This window comes from Typopeltis vanoorti, chromosome 2 (assembly GCF_054136105.1).
Source record: "Typopeltis vanoorti isolate ZY-2024b chromosome 2, IOZ_Tvanoo_1.0, whole genome shotgun sequence".
NCBI lineage: Eukaryota > Metazoa > Arthropoda > Arachnida > Uropygi > Thelyphonidae > Typopeltis > Typopeltis vanoorti.
The window spans coordinates 30,935,926-30,963,241 of NC_143550.1; the positions used below are offsets into that span (position 1 = coordinate 30,935,926).

At 34.5% G+C, this 27,316-nt stretch overlaps 1 protein-coding gene across 1 annotated transcript in view; it reads right to left on the reverse strand.

The window, feature by feature from the left end:
• The window catches only part of gry (trafficking protein particle complex subunit 11 gry), a 550,052-nt gene that overhangs the window by 455,980 nt on the left and 66,756 nt on the right, over positions 1-27,316 (reverse strand). Inside the window, exons 5-6 of the mRNA XM_090404214.1 lie at positions 23,705-23,775; positions 40-154 (exon numbers count right to left, since the gene is read on the reverse strand). Of these exons, the coding sequence (XP_090260340.1) occupies positions 40-154; positions 23,705-23,775 (186 nt within the window). The remainder of the gene's footprint in view (positions 1-39; positions 155-23,704; positions 23,776-27,316) is intronic.

The window sequence follows — 27,316 nt, forward strand, 5'->3', positions numbered from 1 at the left end:
TGTGTTTCATACCATATAAAAAAACCGAATTGCACCTACCTTAAAGTGTAACCAAACAAATGATCAGAATGAGGAAGAACAAACAATGTTTTGGCAGAAAGATCACACGCACTACAAATTGCTGCTATTCCATGTGATGTTAAAGAATCATCAGCTTCAAAAATAATAATAACAGCAACAAAAGACAGTGTAGAGAAAAAGACATATCTATAGCTTTAAAAACTTTCATATTTACAAAGTATGGTTGAATTTATAAATAATCTTAATAACTGCAAAATATGATTAAGTATAATAATACAATAAATACAAGAATTACAAAATGGCTGCTTTCAAAAGGACACAAATTATTTAATTTATAAAAATCATGCGAGAAAATTCAGCAAAATTAAGAACAGAATAAAATAACTGTTGAAAATGAAAACGCAATTTTCAATTGCATTTTCATTTAACAAAGAATTCCGATGTTTTAATAAAATAAAAAGTTGAAAACTAAGAGGATGAAAAAAAAAAAGTGCATGCTTGCTCATAATAGGAGAGCAGTTAGCAAACTTTGCCCCGACTATTTTGCATTTCAATGCAGGAAATTCTTCCAATGTAACAAATGTATATAAACAGTATTTTTTTTTATTAGGCACTTTATCATTAATTCATTGCATTCTCTGAAATGTCAATGATTTTACATACATACATATTTTTTTTTTTTGAGAACATGTCTTCTAATTATTTGCCATCTTTGTAATTTAAATGTGACTTTTAAAACAAATTGGCTAGGAATCAAATGAAACTACATTTCATTTTATCAGGTAACCAAAAAAAAGTCTGTAGTCTGTGCAGTTTTCAGTAGAGGTCATGCAATGACTTGTTTTATTTTGTAGTGGTTTGCAGAGCACAATTTTTTAATATGCATCATAAGACATAGATATGTGTCAGTCAATCGGTGCACTCCAATTTGATGTATACTCTTTTTTCTGCGACTTTGAACCCTTTTAAAATCTCAGTTGAAAATGGTGTAATTCATGCTGGTTTGCTTTCCAAATTGAAACTTCATTTGAAGGCTTCAGAAGCACCCCTAACATATGTGTGGCATGTGAAATAGATATGGTAGCAGAACATACTGTGCAGAAATGGTTTAAAAAATTTATTTCTAGTGATGAATCATTGAAGATGCACCACATTCAGGAAGACCCTCCATTATTAATAATGAAATTACTTGCCACTGGTGGTTCTCCAAGTACTGCCATATGACACTCCTGTTTGTGCAGAGTTTTCTAAGACTCTTTGAAGGTGACGTTGCAACATGTTGTGTACCACAGCCACTTTAGCTTCAGTCAAAATGGAAGGTCTTCCATACTACTGTTTGTCTGCAACTAATCCAGTTTCCCAAAAGAATTTCATTAATCTCGTAAATGTTGAATTTTGAGGAACAACAGTCAGGATACTTCTACAAATCCCCCCCACAACATCAGTGTAAAAATGACAGGCAAAATAACATTCCAAAATAGCTTGCTGATCTAGGAAAAGTACCATTTTGCTTTTTTTATAAACGAAACTATGCAATGGACAACCAATACCCGACATATAGCAGGTAGATTACATAATAGTGGCCAATAGTCCTAGGGGACCATCCAGTGTTGCCAATTTAACTCTTTTGGAGCTAGATCTAGCTCTTTTTTCCTTCCCTGCTCCAAAAATTTTAATCTAGCACCTAGCTCCAAATCTAGCTCCTTCAGAACTGGTTTCAGCTCTTTTTAGTTGTTTTTATAACTTACTGTTAAAGAAATTGTTTTAAAAGTTTTCCAGATGTTCGCATTTGATAAGGAATTGTATTGTACATTTGGTGCAAGCATTGTACATGTTTCAAATGCATGATGACGTCAGTCAGTTACGTGGCCCAACAGTTTGCCTTTTGTTGCCTTAAAGTTGACAGCACTGCTACAAGTTAGTCTTGGCACAGTGTTCTGGTTGGTAGTTACAATAGCGAGTGGGAAGTTTTCAAAGACTGATCGTAATGCGTTGCAGTAAAGAGTTGTATAACCTTCTTCAAAAATGAGCAAAGAGAAAAATAAAGCTTACAAGCAAACATTTAGGAGGGAGTGGTTGCAAATGGGAACGTTTAGTAAATGGTTGTGTGAAGTTCCTGGTGATGCTACAAAAGGCCACTAAGTTTTATAGATCTGATATAGCTGCTAAATATTATCAGCTTGTAAAGCATAGCGAAACTAAGAAACATCTTGCTGCAGTTCCATATAAGGCTGTTCTTATTACAAATATGCTTGTGAAAAAGTCTGATGAGACCGCAAACTTTGAAGGTAGGTTAGCATTATTTCTTTGTTGTCACTCATCATTCAACAGTTGCGATCATCTAGTACAAGGGTGGCCAACCTTTTATAGGTCATGCATCAATTTTTTCATTTTTTAGTTAAGATGCACCATACAAACTTATACCACTTTTCAGGCCTTTTAAAATATGGTATATGGATATATTTAACAGTTATGCGTAAAATGATTTATTATATATATGGTAATATAGACACTTTTAGCAGTTTTAAATAAAAGGATTTCATATAAAGACAAGATAAACATTAGTTATTTTATTGACTTTTGAAATTGCTTTGCTTTTGCTAAGCTTGTAATGTTTGGAGTTAAATCAGTTACAGAAAGCATCAAACAGTTTTTCAAATTTGAATCAGTCAGTTGTAGTTTGTTCTTAATCATTTTCATTGATGAAAATGCTTGTTCGCATCTGTATGTCGTTCCAAAACGACAGATATAACTCTGAGCAAATTTTCTCAGTTCGGGAAAATGTTCACAGGACAACGATCGCCAGAAATTAATTATATCAGAAGCATCTGGGAGTGATGGAAGTTCATTAAATTTCATTTTCAATAATGAATTGGATTTGAGATCAATAAATTCCATTTGTATGTTACTAGGCATCGTCAAGATTTTTTGTTCAGTAAGCGAAAAGGGATTTATAAATGCAAGTATGCGGTATTTTTCGGCAAAATTGCTAAAACGACTGTTAAAGGATTCTTGCAATAATCTGAGTTTCTCAGTATATTCTGTAAAGTTGCCATTATCTTCAACAGATTCACTATGTTCTTTTAAATGTGGAAATTGACTTAAACCCCCGTTTTCTAACTGGGGGAGGAACAGTTTTAATTTCATTTTGAATGCACTGATGTCATTTACTAATCTAGGAAACCATTTGTTCTTGCTCTGCAATTTCAAATTTAGATCACTGAGGTGGCTGGTAACATCAACTAAAAATGCTAATCAAATAGCCATTTCTCATCACACAACAGGGCTTTTTCCTCATGCAGCTCATGCTTCTCTTCCAGAAAATTATGAACACTTTCTTTCAGCTTCCAAAATCTACTGAGAAGTTGTCCTTTAGAAAGCAAGCACACTTCACAATGAAGGATGAGATCACCATATTCCATATCCAGCAGTTCACAATTCTCTTTCTCTGAATTCTCTTCTGTTTAACCTTCTTGCTCTAATTTTATTCACACACTTTACAACTGGTATCATAACATGCTTCAAATTTAGAGTTTTTCCACACAGAGATTCTTCATGTATAATACAGTGATACTTTAGTAGAGAACGACCTAAAAACCTTTCAAGTAAAGTTACAGTCCCAGAAACTCTACCTACCATTGACAGTGCTCCATCAGTGCAAACACTGATGAGCTTACTAGAATCTAGTTGTTGATTTTCTAGACATGACTTTACTTTGTCAAATATGGCTGACCCTCTGGATTTTCCATGAAGTGACTCAAGACCGATAGGTTCTTCAAAGATGTTAAAATTACCATCAATTCCTCTTATAAAAATGCTTAATTAGGCTACATCACATATCAGCGGATTCATCCAAGGCTAAAGAAAAGAAAGAACAAGCATGAACATGGTCTTTCAATTGCTCAGTAACACATGGGAAAGTTCTTCGATGAGTCTTGTAATTGTTTGCTTGGACAGAGCAATTTGGTTTACTTTTCTTTCAACATTCTTATCACCAAGACATTTTGCAAATTTTTCTAGACAGGGCTTAACAACTTCCTCTCCATCAGAGAAAGGCTTGTGTTTTTTAGCCAACACAAAGGTAATTTCATAAGACGCCTCCAGCATTGCCACACTTTCCCAACTTTGTTTCACAAATATATTTTGTCTCTTCAGTTTTTCTTCTAATTCAGCTTGATGTTTTCTATAGTGTCTGTTAAGATCATGTCTTCTATTATCCGAGAGAGTGCTTTCACAAACAATGCACACAGTTTTCCTGAAGGACCCGCAATAAATAAGAACTCATTTTCCCACAGTTCATTAAACTGGCGCTTGCCACCTTATGCTTTTCTTCTGCTCATTTTCTTTTGCAAAAGTAATGGATAACTGACTGTAAAAAAAAATTATTTCAAAATGTAAAGCTTATCATTAAATAATTTATTTAAATTATTTTATCGTTTTAAACATTATGAACATTCAAAAACAGTTCTACAAGTTTAAGATAAGATTCCTGTTTTCATGAAGGCCTAATACAGTTCTATAAGTTTAAAAGTCATATATATATAGTTTTTTTCATGGAGAGTTTCATCTCTCTCTCGTAATATATTATGTCCAATGAAATACGAGATCGCTTCCTACCATAAAACAGTCGATCAGCTGGCAATCCCACACACACAACCCAAACATCCTCATCATGAAAGGTTTGCTGATGATCAGTTAAATTTTAGGAATAAACCTACTAGACGTAAATAAAAAGGAAAGATATTGTATTAAAAAAATATAAAAACACACACATAAAAATACAAAGAATAATTGCAGATTTCAGTAATCAGCAAATTAAGGGAGAGGGCAAGAACTTGACATACGTGTTCAAATTGAAAAAAATTATTTTTAAATTTACAGAACTATATTAAGCCTTTATGAAAACAGAAATCTTATCTTAAACTTAAAGAACTGTTAATAAAAACATATAAGTTCGAAAACACGGGATTGTTCAGTCACATCGAATCAGAAGTTCATCGAACGTTATGACACGAGAGTCAGCTGTAAACTGATTGAGTAACTGGTGATGCATATCAGCATTTGCCGGTGCCTGTTGCTTCAAGATCAAACAAGTATAATAAGTGTGCACTCTAGAATTCAGTGGTAGGTTAATTGTGTTTATATATATATATATATATATATATATATATATATATATATATATATACAGGGTGTTCGGGATAAATTTGACATATTTATAATTAATTATATTTTTCCGTAAGTTACATGTATTAACACACACACTTCTCTTCATTTAAAAGTTTGGACCCTTCTTCATTCATATACAAGATGTCAGAAAGGATGGATAGCTGGAACCCACCTGAATCATGGAAGAGAATAACTTGTATCATGATGATTCGTGCCCGCCATCAAAATAAGGATATTACGACTGCTGCCCAATTCTCCCTGAATACAGTAAAAACAATCAGGCATGAACTAGAGACTTGCAATGGTGACTACGAGGATGTAGCAAGAAGAAAGATCCCTAGCAGACGATCTGATTGCGTTCGTACAGCAGAATTCCTCGCAAATCTGCAGGAACAGGTGTTGAAGAACCCTGGCATTGGAATTCGGGCTTTGTTCGTGGAGTTGCTAACTGTAGTCAAGCCCTGGATAACAAGGGTAGCCAATGGTAGGCCGTATGTATGGCAGCAGGATTCGGCCCCTTGCCACACCTCTGGGAAAAGTCAAAAATGGTTGTCTGAAAATTTCTACGACTTCACCAGTCCAAATGTTTGGCCTCCAAACTCCCCAGACCTTAACCCCATGGATTATTTTGTATGGGGCGCAGTTGAAAAAGACACCAATCGCACTTCCAGTAATACAAAAGCCTAGTTAATGGATAAAATTAAAACAGTTTTTGCGGCCCTTCCCAGGGAGACTGTAGCATCAGCTTGTTCGAGGTTCCGAAGCAGAATTGAAGCTGTGATCGATGCTAATGGTGGTTATTTTGAGTAAATCTTGTTGATAGTATTGTAATTAACTCTGCCTGTAATGTTTTTTTGTCAATTCATTAAATTTAATAGATACAAAGAAGATTTTCTTTTTCCTTACGAAACTGTCAAATTTATCCCGAACACCCTATATATATATAAACAATTTTAAAAAAAAATTGTATACGATTTATATATATATATATATATATATATATATATATATATATATATATATATATATATATATATATAAATGTGTGTGTGTGTGTGTGTGTGTGTGTGTGTGTGTGTGTGTAATAAATTTTTTGCATACTTGGGATTAGGAGTTAAAATAACCAAGTTTATAAAATTACTTGGTTATCCTAATATATATATATATATATATAAACGTATACAATTTTTTTAAAAAATTTTTCTCTGGAGTTCAGTGCGCCACTTCTAATCATGCAATGCGCCATAGGTTGGCCACCCAGTAGATCTTTGCAAAAATATCATCCCAGACAATGAAATTATGCCAAAGGTAAAAATGCACCGAACTAAGTGCTCTGCAATTGTAAAGAATATTCTAAGTGAGCATTTTGAAGATCTAATTGCGGACATTGGAGATGAAAATTTCAGCTTGCTAATAGACGAATCGAATGATATCACAGTGAATAAGATTTTAGGAATGGCCATCATTTATTATAGCAAGAAATTCAATAAAATTATGCATACATTTCTGAGCATGGTGGATCTAGAAAAGTGTGACGCTAATGGCATTGTGGATGCACTGAAAAAAAGAGCTCTTGATCAAGAAACTGGACATTAAAAATCTCATTGCAATTGGTACACACACAACGGCAGTGTTATGGTTGGTGTCAATAATGGCGTTTATGAACAACTGAAGGCATATATTCCCTTCTTAATTTTAATTAGATGCGTTATGCCATTCATTACAACTGACAATGTCTCACACTTATGCAGAATCTCTCCCAAAAAAATTAGAATTTTTAGTTGCCGAAACGTATAAGTGGTTTTCACATTCTTCTTCAAGACAAGCAGCGTACAAAGAGTTGTATCAAACTATCAACAAAAATGATGCTCCTCTGAAAATTGTAAGCAATTGTGCAACAAGGTGGCTCTCCATTGAACCCGCAGTAGACAAAATTCTCAGCCAGTGGTTGGAATTAAAAACTCACTTCGAAGTCGTGAGTGTGACTGAGAAATGTTACAAAGATCATATTTTGTGGGAGATGTACAAAGATGAAAGGAATCTGGTGTACGTTTTATTTTTGCATCCTGTTCTAGTTCAAGTTCAGCAAGTTAACAAAATTTTTGAATCTAACAGTGTGGATAAGATGAGATTATTTGAAGACCTTTCTCGTTTGATTCGCTCTATTGCTAATATGTTAGTGCTACCATCATCGACCCTCTAGAATCAGAGATTGATGACTATTTGAATCCCAATCCAAATCTTGGTTACAGTATTGAAAGAAAAATTTCAGAGTTGATGATACAAAAGAAAATAAAGCAAAATGATGAGCAAAATCTTAGAAGTAGAGCAAGACAGTTTCTTCTTGGTCTCTTCAAACAGCTTACGCAAAGGTTGCCTGAAAACTTGAATATTTTAAGAATGATGTCTTCTTTTTCTGTTGACAATACCCTAAAACATATAAAAGAACCTGTTACTCCCATCTTAGAAATAATGCTGAAAACAGAAAAAGATGTTGCTGTTGCTGAATACCAGTACAATACTATCCACTTAAATAAATCGACAAATATAGAAAACATTGAGCTATTATGGACTGAAGTACGAGAATATAAAGATGCATCGGGAATGAATTCATTTAAAGAAACTGCTCAGTGTGCAATAAATTTATTAATGTACTGCCAAATTCTAATGAGGAAATTGAACAAATTTTTAGTTCCATGAATGTAGTTAAAACTAAATTAAGAAACAAGATGGAATTGCCAATGCTGAAAGCTATTTTGTCAGTCAAGTATGGTCTCAGGCATAACAACAAGTGCTGTACAGACTATCATTTACCAGCATCTACACTGAGTAATATTGGAACGATGGCCACATATAATAAAGCTGAAAATCTAAGTGAAAACGTGGGTGAATTAAGTGCAGAAGACCAATTGGAAGATGTATTTAGCCACTTATATGCAAGTATCACTTCAACTTGAATAAAGTAAGTAACTTAAAAGTATCAGCTACTACTTTAAAAATTTTAGCTTCAGATTTTTATTTTTAACTCCTTTTTAGCTCTTTTCTTTTTAAGATTTAGCTGATTTTAGTAATTTTCATTTGGCGACACTAGTGCCATCTATAAGCAAACAAATAATTAGAATTGAAACAATTCAATGCAGCTCAGCTTCAACTTTGATATACACAACTTCAGATTGAGATAGAACATAAATAAACAGCAGTATTTACAAAGAGATTTCTGAAATGCTCATTTTTTTTTTCATTCAAATTTCCAGCAATAAGTCAGAGGAAAAACTAGAGGTCATCTGTGAAGAGTGAGTAAGAGACTGGTAGGTAAGGACCTGAGGACTGGATTTTTTCTTGCATGTAGAGTGGGGGATGAGTTGAAGAGATTGCCAGAATTTAATGTGATTGCTTACTCAGGGAATGCATTCAAGGAGAAGTACAACTGATGAGTCATTGGATTCTATGGAGTTTCCTATGTAATAATAATAAATCTTACATCTATGCTTTAAATCCATTATGAGAACATCCATTCAGTTATTCATTTTACACAAATTATGGACTCTACAACTGTGTTATAAATAATTTTAATTTCCCGACATTTCGACCTTCGTATTAAGATTATCATCTGGAGTATACACGCACACACACACACATATATATATATATATATATATATATATATATATACACACACAGAGACAAGCTAAATTACATTTCACATAGTATGCTGGAGACACAACAACCAACCAGAAGCAAGGGTCAACAGGAGCCACCAACTGCCTTCAGCAAACAGTCACATAGTCAACCAATCGAACCACACCCTGAACAATGATGAGCTCGCTGTACTCAGCATAGGTCTAAACTTTGCCGTGGCACCCACAACAATTAACAAACTTCACTTCATTCACCATATAGAAAGAAGCTTAAGATTTATCGTCACCACCATAGCAGATAAGGTACGTTTGGAAACTGCTAACATTTTAAATTTAAATTATACTAAAACAATAACCAGCAACCTAACAAAATCTGAAATGACAGTGGTAAAATCACTAAAATTAAATCCGGACATCGTAATTACTAGAGCTGATAAAGGTAGTGCGACAGTTATTCTAAATCGAACTACTTATTTGGAAAAAATGAATCTAATAGTCTCGGACAACAGCACATATCAACTAGTTAACTATGACCCTGCCAATCGAATAAAAAAGAATACGGAGAAGCTACTTAAATCCCTAATGGCCCGAAGATACTGTTAAAAAATTAATTCCGCACTACGCTCATTCCCCAAGAATATACGGTCTACCGAAGATTCACACCACTCCGGCCGATAGCCGGAGGTCTAGACAGCCCCAATTATCACCTAGCCAAGAAACTAGTGTCAACACTCAAGGAGTTGGTAGGCCATTCCCCCTCCTATATTAAAAACACACACAACACTTTGTAAACAAAATCAAAGACATTACACTGGAAAAAGATGATTTATTAGTCAGTTCTGAAGTCTCTGCCCTCTTCACAAATGTCCAATTAATGACACAATCCTTCTATTACAGGACAAATTGCTTCCCGATATCACAGTGCTCCTTGCACACGTACTACATTCTGGTTATTTGGTGTGGCAAAACACTTTCTACTTACAAAAAGAAGACACAGCCATAGGCTCACCATTATCCCACCCCCCCCTATTGCTAACTTTTACATGGAACATTTTGAGCAACATGTTCTAGATTCCTCTCCTTTAACCTGCACATGCCTGACCACCTCCAACATCAGAACCTTTCTTTTTTTTTTTTCATCTTTATATGCTTTTCACTTCTGTCTAAATCCATGTCAGATAATAAAAATTATCCAAAATCATTATTTAACATATACCCTCTGATGCAATTTGTCAATACATTTCATAGCCCTTCTCTCTCTCTCTCTCTCTCTACTATAGCAATACCTAACTATATATTTAGTATTATTAGCCTCATGCCAGATAGCATTAATATAGAATATGGAAATATTATACCTCTCACATTCTTTATCCCATATCCTTTATCCAAAATCATTATTTGAAATATATCCTCTAATATAATTTGTTATATATTTCATAATCATTCACGTATTTCTTTCTCTCCTCCCACCATAGCAATACCCAATTATATATTTAGTACTATCAGCCTCACAAGCAGCATTAATATAGAATGTGAAGATACTATTCCTCTCACATTCTTTATCTTGGAAGTATATCTTCACCCAGCAGCCATGTTCTGATAATGCTGACAATTTTTGGTAAAAATATACACAAGGCAACAAAACTCATCTCCTTTTGTTCTTTGCCTCTGTGAACAAGCATAACAACTGATCTTCAAACTTGTCCATATCATCATCAAATTCCTGCCATGTACCATCAAGGGGGTGTACAGGATATGATAGTACTACATGAAAAACTTACATCACCACTAACTTCTATCTACAATTTTCTTCCAAATCAATCTGTTATCTGTCAAGACTCTAATATTATCAGATCTTATATTTCTGTCTTCTAAGGCACTTTTTACCATATCAATCCACATATATCTTGGTCTTCCTCTGGGTGTTTTCCTGCCAACTTGGCAGAAAACACTTGTTTCGCTAATCTTTCCTCTCCCATTCTGTTTAAGTGACCATACCACCTGAGATTAGCTCCGCTAACACATTCCTGGATGCTAACAATGTCAAGTTCTTTCCTAACATCCTCGCTTTTAATATGATATTGCCATTGATGCCATCTGTTTCACGCCCCTAATCTTTCTCAGGACTCTCATATCTGCGATCTCTAGTCTTTGGTCAAGTGTTTTATTTCTAACCCAGCTCTCAGATTCATAAGTTAAAATTGGCTTAAACACCATCTTGTATACAACTAATTTAGTGTTTTGACTAATTTCTCTCTTATTCCATATAAATGTATTCAGTTGACTTCCAACCATACCAGCTTTGTTGATTATGTTGTCTATTTCCATATTTGCATATTTTCATATTAATTTACCATCTTCACTAAAAATTGTGCCCAAGTTGTTTTTCTTGTTCTATAGGTTCTCCATTCACAATGCAGTTGATATTTTCAATGTTTCTGCTGATTTTCACTTTCTTTGTCTTATTACTTATTTTCATACCAAATTTATTATAACAGTTACTCAATTTAGTCAGAGAATCTTGCAGACTTGAACTGGATTTATTTAGAAGTAAATCTCTTTCTCGTCGATGTTTCATCAACATCTGTTTAGAAGTCATCTCTTATTTTTTAATTATTCTTTACTTGTCAACCAAAAATTGTCACTTAGTGGATGAACAAATGAGCACTTTTTTTCAAGCTCTGCCCATACGTGGTCATTTTATCATTTCCACATTCACTTAACAATGGTTGTACACAGGTTCTTATGATTTTGCCATAAGTGTAAAGCTAATATCACTTTTTTTACTACAAAAATAAATTTGGTCCAATGCACCAACAGTAGACTATGGCAGAATAAAGAGCAATTTCTGAATGAATAAAAATGTTGGTGCTTCAACAAGCACTCTTCATCTCTTCTTTGGTCCTGCACTTCCTCCTCCTCTGCATGACCTTTCTTCCCACATACTCATCCTCCCTCCTCGTCACATGGCCAAACCATCTCAACCTTGCCTCCTGTATCTTCACTCTTAAGTTCTTAACTTTCATCATTCCCCTTAAATAGTCATTTCTCACACAGTCCTTTCTGGTCACACCACACATCCGCCTAAACATTCTCATCTTCGCTACCTCCATCCTGCTGATGTTATTTTTCCTCAGGGCCACAATTTCAATAGCATATGTCACAGATGGTCTTACTACTATCCTGTAGATTTTGCCTTTTAGATTGATTGACACCCTTTTATCGCATACTCCAGACATCTCTCTCCAGTTCCTCCATCCAGCTTGATCTGCATCCCAGCTCCTTCTCAGCCTCTCCATCCTCTTTCACTGTTGAACCTAAGAATCTAAAGTCCCTAACCTTCCTGATAACATTTCCTTCCAGCTCCAGATCTGACTCTTGGCTGCCATCCACTTTAAAACATATATACTGTCTTGCTTCTGACCAGCATCATACCTCTCTCTTCCAGTACTTTCCTCCATCTTTCCAGTTTAGCTGCCACTTCTTCTCTTGATTCGCACACAGCACGATGTCACCTGCATACAACATTGTCCAAAGTGCATCTTCTCTCACCTCCTCCATCATAATATTAAACAGGAATGGACTTAATGCTGGCCCTTGATGCAAACCAACTGTCACTTGAAAACTTTGTCTCTTCCAGGCAGGTCCAGACTCTTTGTCTTCACATTTCTGTACATCTCTTGCACCAACCGGACATATTTCTCCAGTACAAAAATTAAACTTTAATTAAAGTTATTTCAGTTTACATTGAAGAATATATGTTATGAAAACTGTCTTTAATATAACAATTTTTTATAGCACTTCCTCTCACAAAAAAGTTCAGAACCTATAATACTACAGTAATGCGAGTGGTTTAGACAGAAAGATGAAGGTTTTTTTTTTTTTTTTTTTAATGGATGCAGTTCGTGTTTTCTTGGAAATACCATGAAGAGGAGATTCTACAAGATACAGAAAGCAAGGATAAATGAGTAGGAGGAGTAACTGTCAGTCAGATGCTGAGTCGAAAACTGATACTGATTACTGCTCCAATTCAACAGTTCTGGGAAAGTGATGAACAATAATGCCCATAACTCAGCTCCTTCTCTTTGGAGAAGGAGCTGAGTGCTCTACCTCTTTTTGTTAAAAGAGGTAGAGCACTCAGGGACTGCATAAGAGTTTAGAGGAAGCAGCCATTAATAATCTGATCATTGTCTGTAAAATGGAGTATAAAACTTTTAAGGAGCACCTCACTAAATATAAACTTAAATATAGACTTGGGGAATAACACCAAACTCATCTTGTGACTGTGGTGAGGATAACCAAACTATACAACATATCACATTTGACTGTCCTCACAGGGCCTACACGGGACCTGTAACAGACTTTATAACAGTTTCTACAGATGCTGTTGATTGGCTGTCGAACTTAGACATTTAATTTTATGCTTATTTGTATATTTTATACGTATATATGCCTACAGTGTCACTTCACGCTATAGTATTCATCTGTATATCTTTTATGCATTTTATTGTCTTGTACGTACTTTTTTTTTTGTGAGTGGTGCATATGCATGTATTCTTCTTAGCCAAACACTAAATATAGAAATATTTAATATTTGGGCTATTTTTCTTGATGCCTTGCCAGTGTATGGTACAGATACCATGCCTTTGTAATTAATTTCTGGGTTATCACAGAATGGTTCATCAGAAAATAAAAGTTTTTAGTATCTTTTTTGAGTAGCCATTTTGGAGAAACTGATTAAATAGAATAGGAAGTTCTTGTTTTCTTTTAATTTCATCATTTTTTTTAGCATGTTTAAAACTCTAATTCTCAAGGTTTTGATCATACCTAATTTTTATTAAGTGCAATGGCACAAACTTGCTTATAGCTACCTGTAAGCAAGTTCTTTCCTATAGACTTCTAATGATAATCCTCTAGTGATGTTTTTGTTAACATGGATGTCTAGGAATAGTAATTTTCCATTCTTTTCTACTTCTAATGTGACTTTTAATTTTGAATATCGATTATTCAGAAAATATAGAAAATCTCCAAGGTCTTTGTGAGTATGGTTCCAAATGATAAAGATGTCATCAACATATCTCCACATATAAAGTGGTTTTAAGGTTGCTTGTGCTATAGCAGATTCTTCAAATTTTGCCATGTATAAGTTGGCAACTGGTGGCAACAGAGGTGAGCTAATTGCCAGTCCATATGTTTGGTAGTAAAAATTTCCTTTCCAAGTGAAGATTTGAGGCAATGAAGGATGAGACGTGATATCCGGAACAAACAGGTTTTCAAGGATATCTATTGATTTCTCTACAGAAATGTTGGTAAATAATGAAGATACATCTAAACTAGCTAATATATCCGATGTGAAATTTAAATGTCTGAAAGTTTATCTACAAAATGTGTCGAGTTTTTTGAGTAGGAGTTTGCATGTCTGTTATGAGGCTTGAAGAGGTTAGATAAGTGTTCAGAGAGAAGCTATGTTGGAGAGCTTCTGCCATCAAATATTCAAGTAGAGGAAGAATGTCTGTTTTATGAACTATAGGCACACCATATAATCTTGAAGTGACTGGATGAAGATGTCTGGATTTCAGTTTTTTTAGGGTAAATTCAAAAGTACTGGATATTATAATATTAGTTTTTAGATGTGATGACCAAGTGAAATCATGGTCCATTTCTGAATAAGTGGAAGAGTAATCGACATCCAAAAATAAAATTTGCATTAGAAATAGAAAATTACTATTCATAGACATCGTTGTCAACAAAAACATTAGTGAAGGATTATCATTAGAAGTCCATAGGAAAGAAACCCATACAGGCAGGTATCTACAAGCGAGATTGTTCCATTGCCATCAACAAAAATCAGGTATATAATAAAAATCTTGAAAAATAGAGTTTAAACATACTAAAAAATGATGAAATCGAAAGGAAACAAGAACTTCATATTCTGTTTAATCAGCTCCTCCAAAATGACTACTCAAAAAAAAAAAAAAGGCACTAAAGAAACTTTTATTTTCTGATGACCAATCCAGAAATTAATTGCAAAGGCATTGTATCTATACCATATGTAGGTATTGCATCAAGAAAACTAGCCTAAATATTAAAGGCAGGCAACAAAGAACACATAAGCAATGTTGAAAACAATAGAGAAAAAAAAACACTTGCAGCACACATCCTCAAAGAGCATCGCACGGTAAATTGGCAACAATCCACCATGATCTACTTAGAAAAGAATGAATTTCACAGATTGTTCAAGGAGTTCTCTGAGGTCATTTGATCAAAAGGCATGGTAAAAATAGAAATCAAGGAATGATCCTTCATGACATTTGTAAATCATTAATATAACATTCAAGAACTCTCCTATGCCAGCAATCACATATGAAGTTTATACAACAATGCAGAGACTGTAATAACATACCTAATGATATTATGACCTTTTTCTTGACCACTAGTATTAATAAATTAAAGACTTAATTCTGTATGTTAGTCAAGTAGATAATAGTTTAATATGCGACGTTTCACTGACTGATATCTGTCAGCATTTTCAAAGGATACACTGGTAAGCAATAGAAAGTAACAAAAACTAGGAAACTAACCGACAATTATAAAAATTATATAAAGTTATCACTGTGCGTGATACGATGATATAATACGTGTCGCAAGTACAACGTTTTATTTGTTGAGAAATTTATTGTAATTTTCATGAAAGTTCATTTCTTTTTGGTTAAATGATCTGATTAGAGTTTTCCATATATCTGGTAAGATTAGGCCTTGATTCTTATTTAAGTTACCTGTTGAACGGGTGACTGTAGCAGCTTCTTTAAATGTTTTGGAATGGTAGTTCTCTTCTATGTAGGGCATATGGCTCATATCCCATTCAATATTATGGTTGGTAGAGGCAAAGTGGGAAGAAAGGCCTGATATATCCTGTCTGTTGTTCCTTACATAGCCTCTTTTAAGTTTTGAAAGAGGTATACCATGAGTAGACATATCGATACAAAATTAATAACGGAAAAAACTCACGTACAAAGATTATTTAATAGTATAATTTTCGCCTGTGTGTGTCACAGGCATCTTCAGTACATTAAGCTCAAATTAAACAATAACTGACAATTCCAAAAAGCACCACCTAAGTAGCTGGTGTAAGATAACTAAAAAGGTCGATAAATTTCCTTTAAAAAAAAAAAAAAATCAATACAATAAAAAGTTAGGAAAGATTAGCTGATTTGTAAAGTACTATCTCCCATAAAGGGGATTGATGTAAGCCATCGGATCTGTTTAAGTTAGGAGAATGAAGTAGAGTTTCACATGTTTCTTTATAAAAGCGTTCCATGAAAAACTGACTTTTGTGAAGAACTCTTGTCTTTCTCCAATGACTCTGTGTCTAGTGAAGATGGCATGTTCTGCAAGTCCACTCTTTTCAGGTTTAAAGTATTCAATATAAGATTGGTGTTGTTCTAGCCGAATAGAGGCAGATCTTCCCGTATGAACTTCACGACTGTTCAACTTATAGGCCTCTTACATCGGATCCTACCCAGAGTCAATTGAAGAGACTTAATTCTCTTATAGATAATGTATCTACATGGAATGAAGATCAAAAGAAAAAAACTTAAAACCTTCTTCGATCGTCCACCTAGATTGTATGGTCTTCCAAAAGTTCATAAACTAGGCATTCCATTAAGACCTGTCGTAGATTGCATAGGTTGCCCCACTTACAAAATCTCAAAAATTTTTTATCAAATTTACTCTCTGCTTCAACTAGAAGAACTGATACTTATATAAAAAATACTTCGGATTTCAAAATTCTGATATCATGATCAGTTTAGATGTTGTTTCTTTATTTACAAATGTGCCTCTTTCAGAAAGCATTGAATTACTACAACAGGAATTTCCTTCAGACACTGTAAACGTATTTGATTTTTTGTAATAAATTCTCGTTATTTTTCCTTTAAAATAAGTTGTATCAACAAATTGAAGGAACAGCAACGGGTAATCCTCTTTCTCCTGCTATCTCCAATTTCTTTATGGAACATTTTGAACAACATATCTTTGACAACATTTCTCCCAGACCTACTCATTGGTTCAGACATGTCGATGACATTTTTGCTGTATGGAATGGCTCTTCGGATGAATTTCAACAGTTTCTCACTAAGTTAAATGAACTTCATCCAAGGATCAAGTTTACCCTACAAGTAGAATCAAATAAGCAGTTAGCCTTTTTAGATCTTCTAATTCTTCGCCAACCAGATGGTAACCTACATTTCTCAGTTTATAGAAAGAAGACTCATACAGGCCATTATATCCATGCGGAATCTCATCACTATCCCAGTCAAAAGGCAGGAACTATTAAAACACTGGTTCATCGGGCCCACTCCTTTTGTTCTTCAGACGATCTTTTACAGAAAGAACTACAATATATAACTTCTTCCTTTCTATCTCTAATGGTTATAAGAATTGCTTCATTAAAAGAACGAGCAGTTTTAATATGTCTTCCTCTTCAAACACAGAAGAAATAACGCACATTACCCTTATGTACAAAGCATCAGCGAATGTATAGCAAAAGTTTTAAAACCACTGAATATTTTTGTTGCCTTTCAACCGTTTAGAAAAATCTCCACCTTTCTCACTTCTCCTAAGGACAAGCTTCCACATCTTAATCATCCAGGTGTCTACCAGATTTCGTGCTCTTGTGGATTATCTTATTTCGGACAAACGGGAAGATCTGCCTCTATTTGGCTAGAAGAACACCAATCTTAAATTAAATACTTTAAACCTGAAAAGTCTGGACTTGCAGAACATGCCATCTTCACTAGACATAGAGTTCATTGAAGAAAGACAAGAGGTCTTCACAAAAGTCAGTTCCTCGTGGAACACCTTTATAAAGACATGTGAAACTCTACTTCATTCTCCTAACTTAAACAGATCTGACTGCTTACGTCTATCCCCTTTATGGGAGATAGTACTTTACAAATAAGCTAATCTTTCCTAGCTTTTTATTATACTGATTTTTTTTTTCTTTTTTTTTTTAGGAAATTTATTGACCTTTTTAGTTATCTTACACCAGCTACTTAGGTGGCGATTTTTGGAATTGTCAGTTATTGTTTAATTTGAACTTAATGTACTGAAGATGCCTGTGACACACAGGTGAAAATTATACTATTAAATAATCTTTGTACGTGAAATTTTTCCGGTATTAATTTTGTATCGATAGCCTATGTGTTCCTTCTTTCTTGTTTCAAAACTTCTAGATGTCTGTCTGATGTAATTAATACCGCATGAACAGGGTATGCTATAAACTCCAGAGTATTTGCAGACAGGATGGCAATCTTTCGGTGATCTTATAAACTTTTGAATGGTCTCAATAGGTTTGAAGGTTACTCTGATATTATATGGTTTTAGAAGAAGAGCTAATTTTTTGGATATGGTACTAACAAATGGAATTGTTATAGAGTTGATGTATTTGGTTTCATCTCATTGTCTTTGCTGTATGTCACTAAAGTGAATCTTGTTGATGATTCTTGTAGGGTAGCCATTTAAGAATAGATCTCTGAATATTTTCATTAATTCTTCTTGTAAGTCGCCAGGGTTTGTGGTACACTGTATAGCTCTTTTTTTGAGCATATGGAAAATGCTGAGTTTCTGGGATATGTGGTGAGACAAGTCGAAATGGAGGTAGCATCCTGTGTTAGTAGGTTTTCTATATACCAACAGGTTGATGCTATTGTCAGTTTGTTTCTCAATAAGGACATCTAGGAATGGAAGTTTATTATCTTTTTCTAGTTCCAAAGTGAACTTGATAGTGTTGTGGAAGCAATTAATTTTGTTTAGATAATCTATTAGTTCCTCTTTTTTGTGATTCCAAATGATGAAGATGTCATCAACATACCTAAACCATGTGGTTGGTTTAGGGGTAATTTGGGATAAAATTTGAGTTTCTAGATTTTCTAAGAATAGGTCGGCACAAGAAGGAGAGAAGAGGGCTACCCATGGCTCATCCATTAAGTTGTTTGTAGTATGTATTTTGTCATGTAAAATAGTTCGAAGTTAAGCAATGCTTGAACAACTTGGTGATGTTTGATGGGAACATGTTTTCTAAGATGTCGATGACTTTTGAAACTGGGATATTTGTGAACAGAGATGTGACATCCAGGCTAGCCATAATATTATCTTTAGAGATATGGATGTTTTTTAATTTTTCCAAGAAATGTTGGGAGTTCTTGATATAAGAATCCATGTTGTGAATGTGTTCTTGTAACATTTTGGCTAGATATTTTGATAGTCTGTAAGTAGGTGAATGGATACCATCTACTATTGGACGTAATGGTGTACCTTCTTTATGGATTTTGGGAACACCATATAGTCTTGGAGTTAATGGATGCATAGATTTTAGTTTTTTGATTAAGTCCACAGGCCAGTTGGTCATATCACGTAATAGTTCAATGGTATCAAGACGGTTTTTGTGAGTAGGATCTGTGTTAAGAACATCATAGACCGATGTGTCCGATAATAGATTTTTGATCTTTTCTTCATATTCCTTAGTATTTAAGTTGACAGTGTTGTTGTTGCCCTTGTCAGCTCTAAGTAAAATGATTTCTTTGTTGTTCTTTAATTTCAGTAGTACTTTTCTTTCCAAAGTGCTAGGGTCGGTGTGAGAATATCTAGAGGGAGCGGACAGGATTACACTGCTTTTTAATCGTAAGTCATTGGCTATTGTGTGTGGAAGTAATGAGAAGGCTTTCTCTAAGTTGCAGATAAAGTCCATTTTTGGAATAGTAGTTGGTTTCAAGGCAAAATTGAATCCTTTTTTGAGGATAGAAATCTCTGGTTTTGTTAAGCTGTGATTAGATTGGTTCACAACGACTTGGTTGTCTGGTAGGGAAAGTTTGGAGTTGATGTGATTATCATATAGTGCGTTAAATATTTTAATTTGTGTCTTTTTAATTTGATTGAAAGTTTTTGTGTAACGTTTTTGAATCATGTTGTCCAAAAGTTGCCAAGTTTCTTCATCTAGGATATTAGAAACATCTGTGAATAAGTCGTAGCATTGAGAGTCTGTTTGGTTGAGTATGAATCTCGAATGACAAATTCTTTCTCTTTAGTAGAGCAAATGCTGTATTGAGGTAAATGAAATTAGCTCTTTTTGACTTAAAAAGTTGTTTATGGTAAAGAAATTTTGGTATAACGTTGTTGTCGCAACACCTTTTTAAGAATGTCAAATGGTTCAAATACCTAGCCTTTTTACATGTTAAACTTTCAAGATTGCGTACCTTTCGTTTTGTGATTTCGTCGATTCTATTCATATTATGACCTTTTTCTTGACCACTAGTATTAATAAATTAAAGACTTAATTCTGTATGTTAGTCAAGTAGATAATAGTTTAATATGCGATGTTTCACTGGCTGATATCTGTCAGCATTGTCAAAAGATACACTGGTAAGTAATAGAAAGTAACAAAAACTAGGAAGCTAACCGACAATTATAAAAATTATATAAAGTTATCACTGTGCGTGATACAATGATATAATACGTGTCGCAAGTACAACGTTTTATTTGTTGAGAAATTTATTGCAATTTTCATGAAAGTTCATTTCTTTTTGGTTAAATGATCTGATTAGAGTTTTCCATATATTTGGTAAGATTAGGACTTGATTCTTATTTAAGTTACCTATTGAACGGGCGACTGTAGCAGCTTCTTTAAATGTTCTGGAATGGTAGTTCTCTTCTATGTAGGGCATATGGCTCATATCCCATTCAATATTATGGTTGGTAGAGGGGAAAGTGGGAAGAAAGGCCTGATATATCCAGTCTGTTGTTCCTTACATAGCCTATGTGTTCCTTCTTTCTTGTTTCAAAACTTCTAGATGTCTGTCCGATGTAATTAATACTGCATGAACAGGGTATGCTATATCTAGCCAAAATGTTACAAGAACACATTCACAACATGGATTCTTATATCAAGAACTCCCAACATTTCTTGGTAAAATTAAAAAACATCCATATCTCTGAAGATAATATTATGGCTAGCCTGGATGTCACATCTCTGTTCACAAATATCCCAGTTTCAAAAGTCATCGACATCTTAGAAAACCTGTTCCCACCAAACATCAAGTTGTTCAAGCATTGCTTAACTTCGAACTATTTTACATGGCAAAAAACATACTACAAACAACTTAATGGATTAGCCATGGGTAGCCCTCTCTCTCCTTCTTGTGCCAACCTATTCTTAGAAAATCTAGAAACTCAAATTTTATCCCAAATTACCCCTAAACCAACCACATGGTTTAGGTATGTTGACGACATCTTCATCATTTGGAATCACAAAAAAGAGGAACTAATAGATTATCTAAACAAAATTAATTGCTTCCACAACACTATCAAGGTTCACTTTGGAACTAGAAAAAAATAATAAACTTCCATTCCCAGATGTCCTTATTGAGAAACAAACTGACAATAGCATCAACCTGTCAGTATATAGAAAACCTACTAACACAGGACGCTACCTCCATTTTGACTCGTCTCACCACATATCCCAGAAACTCAGCATTATAAACCATTCCAGAACATTTAAAGAAGCTGCTACAGTCGCCCGTTCAACAGGTAACTTAAATAAGAATCAAGGCCTAATCGTACCAGATATATGGAAAACTCTAATCAGATCATTTAACCAAAAAGAAATGAACTGTCATGAAAATTACAATAAATTTCTCAACAAATAAAACGTTGTACTACTTGCGACACGCGTATTACATCATTGTATCACGCACAGTGATAACTTTATATAATTTTTATAATTGTCGGTTAGTTTCCTAGTTTTTGTTACTTTCTATTGCTTACCAGTGTATCCTTTGAAAATGCTGACAGATATCAGTCAGTGAAACGTCGGATATTAAACTATTATCTACTTAACTAACATACAGAATTAAGTCTTTAATTTATTAATACCTAATGATACTTGTGATTAAACTATCACTCCAGTCTTTTCAATTTATAGTTATAGCGGCTGTTGGAAAATGCTTATTTATTTATTTTTTTTTGTTGGTTTTTTTACCTATGTTAAGCAACCTTCTGAAGATGTAGCCATATAGACAGCAAAACATGTCAAGGAACTATATCTAACATAAATAAAAAAATGTCTAAGAAGTTAAAACTTAGTTATTTATTTTTCAATATTGATTACCGTGATGGACCTGTGTGTCATTCAGGATTTCTCCATGAGTACAGGTCACAAAGATGCCTCCAACTATCTCAATCTTGAGCCTCTCTCTCTCTTCCATGTTATACCCATCGATTTCACTAATGGATCTTCCCATCTTGTAGGTGATCTTCCTGGTTTTCTTTTTATTCTTGGTTGCCAGTTGAGTAATCCCTGAGTCTGGCTATGTGACCTGCCCATCTCATCTTGCTTTCATATACTGCAGTTACCACATCTTTTATGCCTGATCTCTTTCTTAGTTCCATGTTTCTAACATGTTCCATTTTGCTGATGTTACAAATCCTGTGTTCTATTGCATGCTGAGTTATTCTGAGTCTCTTCTTCTTTTCTTGTCGCGTTCCATGTTTCTGATCCATATGTGAGTGATGGAAGAATGTTACTATTAAATAGTTTTGCCTTTGCAGAGATGTCAAGATTTGGATCAGCAAGTGTTTCTTTTAGTATGTTGAATGAAAGCCATGCAGCTTTCTTTCATTTTCTTAGTTCTTCAGATAAATCATTATTCATTTTTATTATTTGTCCTAAGTAATTGTAGGTCAACTTGTTCTATAGGGATGTTATCAATACATAGGAGACTGTAACTTGTGTAAATGTTTTTGATCCATTTTGCTTTTTCTAGATTCATTTCTAAGCCTATCTTACTGCTGTTTGTGTATATTTTTTCACCCATTTCTTCTAGGTCTTTTGGGTTATGGGATATCAGTACTAGGTCATCGGCAAACATAAAGATTTTGTAGTTTTTCACCATCTATGCTTATTCCTCCGTTTAGGTCAATTTTTTTCAGAATGTATTCTAAAGTGCTGGTAAATAGATTTGGGGAGATCACATCACCTTGGCAGACCCCTCTCTTTATATCTATATTTATAAGTTGATCAAATAGAGTTATTTGTGTGGTCTGATTTGTGTTAATTTCTTTTATCATGTGGATGTAAGTAGGGTCCACATTTATTTCCAGTAAGGCACTGATGACTGCATTGTGTTCTATGATATCAAATGCATTTTTAAAATCAATAAAGAGGAAACAAATACGGGATTCAGTATTCTCTGCATTTTTCTGTTAGTTGTGAAATGACCTAGATATGATCTATTGTGGAGAAGCCTCTTCTGAATCCTGCCTGTTCTCTATTGGAGTTGTCTTCAAGAGTGTTTTGGATTCTGTTCAGTATTACCCTGTCCATGATTTTATATATATGAGAGAGTAGACAGATTGGATGATAGTTTTTTTTTTTTTTTGTCTTCCTTGTTCTCTTTTTTGAATAGAAGTATGGTTTTTGAGATCTTCCATTCCTTTGAAATCTTTCTTTCTTTGAAGTACCACATGAATCTGGCAGCCAAGGCTTTGAAAATAATTGGTCCACCTTGTTGGATTTCTTCAGCCTTAACATGATCGAGTCCTGAGGCTTTACCTTTACTCATTTTCTAAAGGGCATGTTCTATTTCTTCTGGAAAATAGCTAATGTCTCTCCTCTTCTATTTCTCTCTCCCAGGCCATGTGGTCCTATAAACTTTTCGTTTTCTTTTCCACATCCTATTTTGGCATTAAATATACGAGGCGATTATACAAAACATACCATTTGAGTTATTTCTTTAATTATCCATCATAGTTAACTTTCATCCCCATAAAATTAAGTAAAAAAAAAATCGACAAGTCAAGCTAACAAAAATTAAAACACTTACTTCCAAGATGTGGACCTCGCTCCTGAATTAATACCAAGGCAACTTTTGTGTTTCTTCCTTGTAAGCTATTTCTACAAGTGTTAGATAATAAAAAAAAGTAGAGCAAAGTTATGATTTTTTCTTATGCATTATCTCAAAAAAACTCATCCTGTATTCAAGTAAATAATTTTTCTTTATGCTGCCTTAAGAACCATGAAGGGGAAAAAAAAAAAGTTTACTGATTTGTTTCCAATGATGTTACTGCAATGAAGAGTGACATCAACAATATTTGAAATTCAAGGAATTTTATTATATTTGAAGGTATTTTATAGAAAGCTATAATATAACAGGACATAAAAAAACCTACCATGTGGTAATGAGGTGGATGACAGTTTAATTTTATGGCCAGATAGACTTGAAGGGCTCATCCAATTCTGAATATCCTTCAAATAATGATATCACAATAAAATAACTGAATCACTTATGCAAGTGAATCTGTTGGTATTTCATTATGTCCAACCCTTACGTACTATTAAAACAATGCAACCAAGAATGCAAAAAATAAATAAATAATACAGTTCATCTCAGATATAAAAAACACCAATTTCCATTTCTAAATGTTCACCACTAAAACATATGAAGGCACCGAAAGCCTATTTACATTGCATTTTCTTCTTCACTACACATTCTACCATTACACAATCTAGAAAACTGAGTTTCAGGAATTTCAAACACAGATTATTGCCATTTTTAGAAACCATATATTTCACCAAGGTGTAACTAACAAGGAAAGCTCCACTAATTATTATTCACATAACACGTTTTCCAGATGGCATGATGAGACAAATAACTGATAATGCACAGAAGAAAATGAAGTGAGCATCAGAGTTAGTGGTGGGAGCTATGTACAGAAATGACTTACAAAGAGAAAATTAATGAATGCTAAAAGATTCAAGGAAGTGGTTATGGAAGGTAAAATAATATGTGCATCTTGGAAAATAGTTACTGTGTTATCCAGATAAGACAACAGAAAGTTAATAAGGAGAACAGATAGAACAAATGGCATGATGGCCAAACTGTGTGGGACAAATGGCAATATGTCAATGCATGGAGTGAATGTGAAAGCAAAATCAAATGGTTTAAGATAGATTGTATGCATGTGTATGGGTTTGGTGATGATTATTGGTAGTGACTGACTTGGTTGATGAAAGACAGGGTACACAGAGTCAAGGTAAAGTGAGTGTGGCTTAGGATCAAAGAAAGATTGAGAAACAATTTAAAAAACAGGCTGGAGAAGGCCTTGTAAAAATGGATACAAGGGTGAGTGAGTTAAAGATTGTGAATAATAGAATATTGATACATGAGAGCGAGAAGTCAATGACAGCAAAGAACATGAAATGAGAAAAATGGGTGGTCAGTGGGGAGAAAGGAATAATATAGCAATTAGTATGACAAGAGGTGTTATTGCTTGGATGGACTCAAAGACAGTGTGACTTTGTGACATTAATGCAAGAGTATCAGAAATAAAAGAGCTGAGTTTGTGACATTGGTTGAATCTGTTGGTGTACCTAAGGATAACTGGCATAAGTAAACTTGACTGAGCATGACATACAGGAAGGAATAAAAATGGAATAATGCAGAATTTGCCAGAACAGGAAGGAGAAAAGAGAACTGGGTTCCTCAATGACTGTAGAGAATACTGATTGTAAAATATTTACATGAGTTGGTTCACATTTATAAGGATGATGATTCTAATGAATGATTTTAATTATAGAAATGTAGTGGAAACAAAGAATTTGTAGAGTTTTTGAAAGATAACTAATCTTAGACAGCATGTGATGAAACAATATGAGTTTTTAGTGTTGGATTTGGTGATATTCCTCACAAGATGTGGTTACAAATAGGTGTGAACATGTTCACAACTGCCAGTTCATAAGTGATCATTAGGAATTGACTTGGGAATCAATTGCTAGAAGCTCCATATTCAACTAAGTTCAGTGCCATGGGATGATAATCTGTAGGGAAAAGTGGACAGAGCATGAAAATTGGTTAGTACACATTTGACACAAGCAATGCACAACTGTATACCAATAATTGGAGTAGGAGAAATAAGTGAACATTAAAATAGGTCAAGCAGTATGGGGAAAACAAAGTTATGGAGAAAACATAAAGTAGTTGGCAATGATCACATGCATAAAGAATATAAAATTAAAGTATAAAAAGCATAAGCATGATAAGGAAAAAGTACATATGAAAAGAGACTAGCCAGTCAGGCCAAAGAAAATTCCAGAGACTCATTATTAGATTTCATGGAATGAATACATGGAGTCAAAGCTCACCTCTTTTCACCAATAACCCTCTTTCTGACCTTTTAAACTTATCGAAAAATGTTCCCCCCCCCCCCCACACACACACCGATATCATTGATCTTTTCAATTTTGCTATCCGTTCTGGCTACTTCACTTGGATAGATACTATTTATAAACAGATTGAGGGTATAGCTATAGGCTCTTCCCTCTAGTCAATTTCTATCTAGAACATTTTGAAAAACATGCTCTTGATAATGCTATTCTCATACCTTCCATCTGGCTAACAATACTTAGTCTAGTCATAAATATTGTTACAACTTGAACAGTGCATAAACCTTCCATCTATCAGTAAATCATTCACAGATTTCAGCACATCATACAAACCACATGCATATAGCAGAACTCAATGTTTGAAATGTCCCCCTTTTGCCTTCACACATGCACGACGTCTGTGATAATGATGGTGGCATGCACAATATCTGACAAAAATGCTGCCACTGCTCACTCTAAATCCACCTTCAGGCTGAAAATGAGGGGGTGTTGTTTCTTGCAGGCTACTCTCTCAAGCTCCAACCAAATGACTACAATTTGAAGTACAATGGATTCAGATTAAGACTTCCAGACAGCCAATCAAATGGCAATATGTGATCAGGCACATTCGCCTCCAACCACTGTTGTGTGATCCTCACCTTGTGTGCATGGACCAAGTCCTGGTGGAAGGTCCACTGACTACCATGAAACAAGGTGTTGTTCAGGACTATATGACAGGTTCCAGCACAGTGACTTGATACACTTTGGCAGAGGTTTCTGGCCCTTTTCTCACAGAAAGGCAAATACTTGGATGTTCCCCCTGATGGATTACCCCCCCCACATACCAAACCATCACTGAAGAGGGGAGGTGATGACCTCTCTGAATCCTGGGCGCTATGGCAAGTGCTGTGCGATTATCCAGAGCATATACCTGATCGTTTTGGTGGTTAAACGACTCTTCAATGTGAAAATCTTTTCATCTGTAAAAAGGATATCTCTGTGACTATTGTTTGTGTGTGCCGCAGGAGAAGTGCCTTTAATTTTATCACCCTCTGTTGCATGTCGTAGTGTTAGGAAGTGTCCAGTAGAACGACTATAGGCTCTCACCTCCAGGTCATCAGTTAGTACTCATGACGTTGTCTGAGAACATTACTTTCTGCATTCTCACAAGATTATGGTGGAAGCATGCCTTCACAGCCCTCACAAGCTTCTGCTTTCTAATGCAGCATGGTCGATCTGTTCTTTGGCGGTCAGATACATTTTCTGTATCATTATAGTGGTTAATAGTCCAATA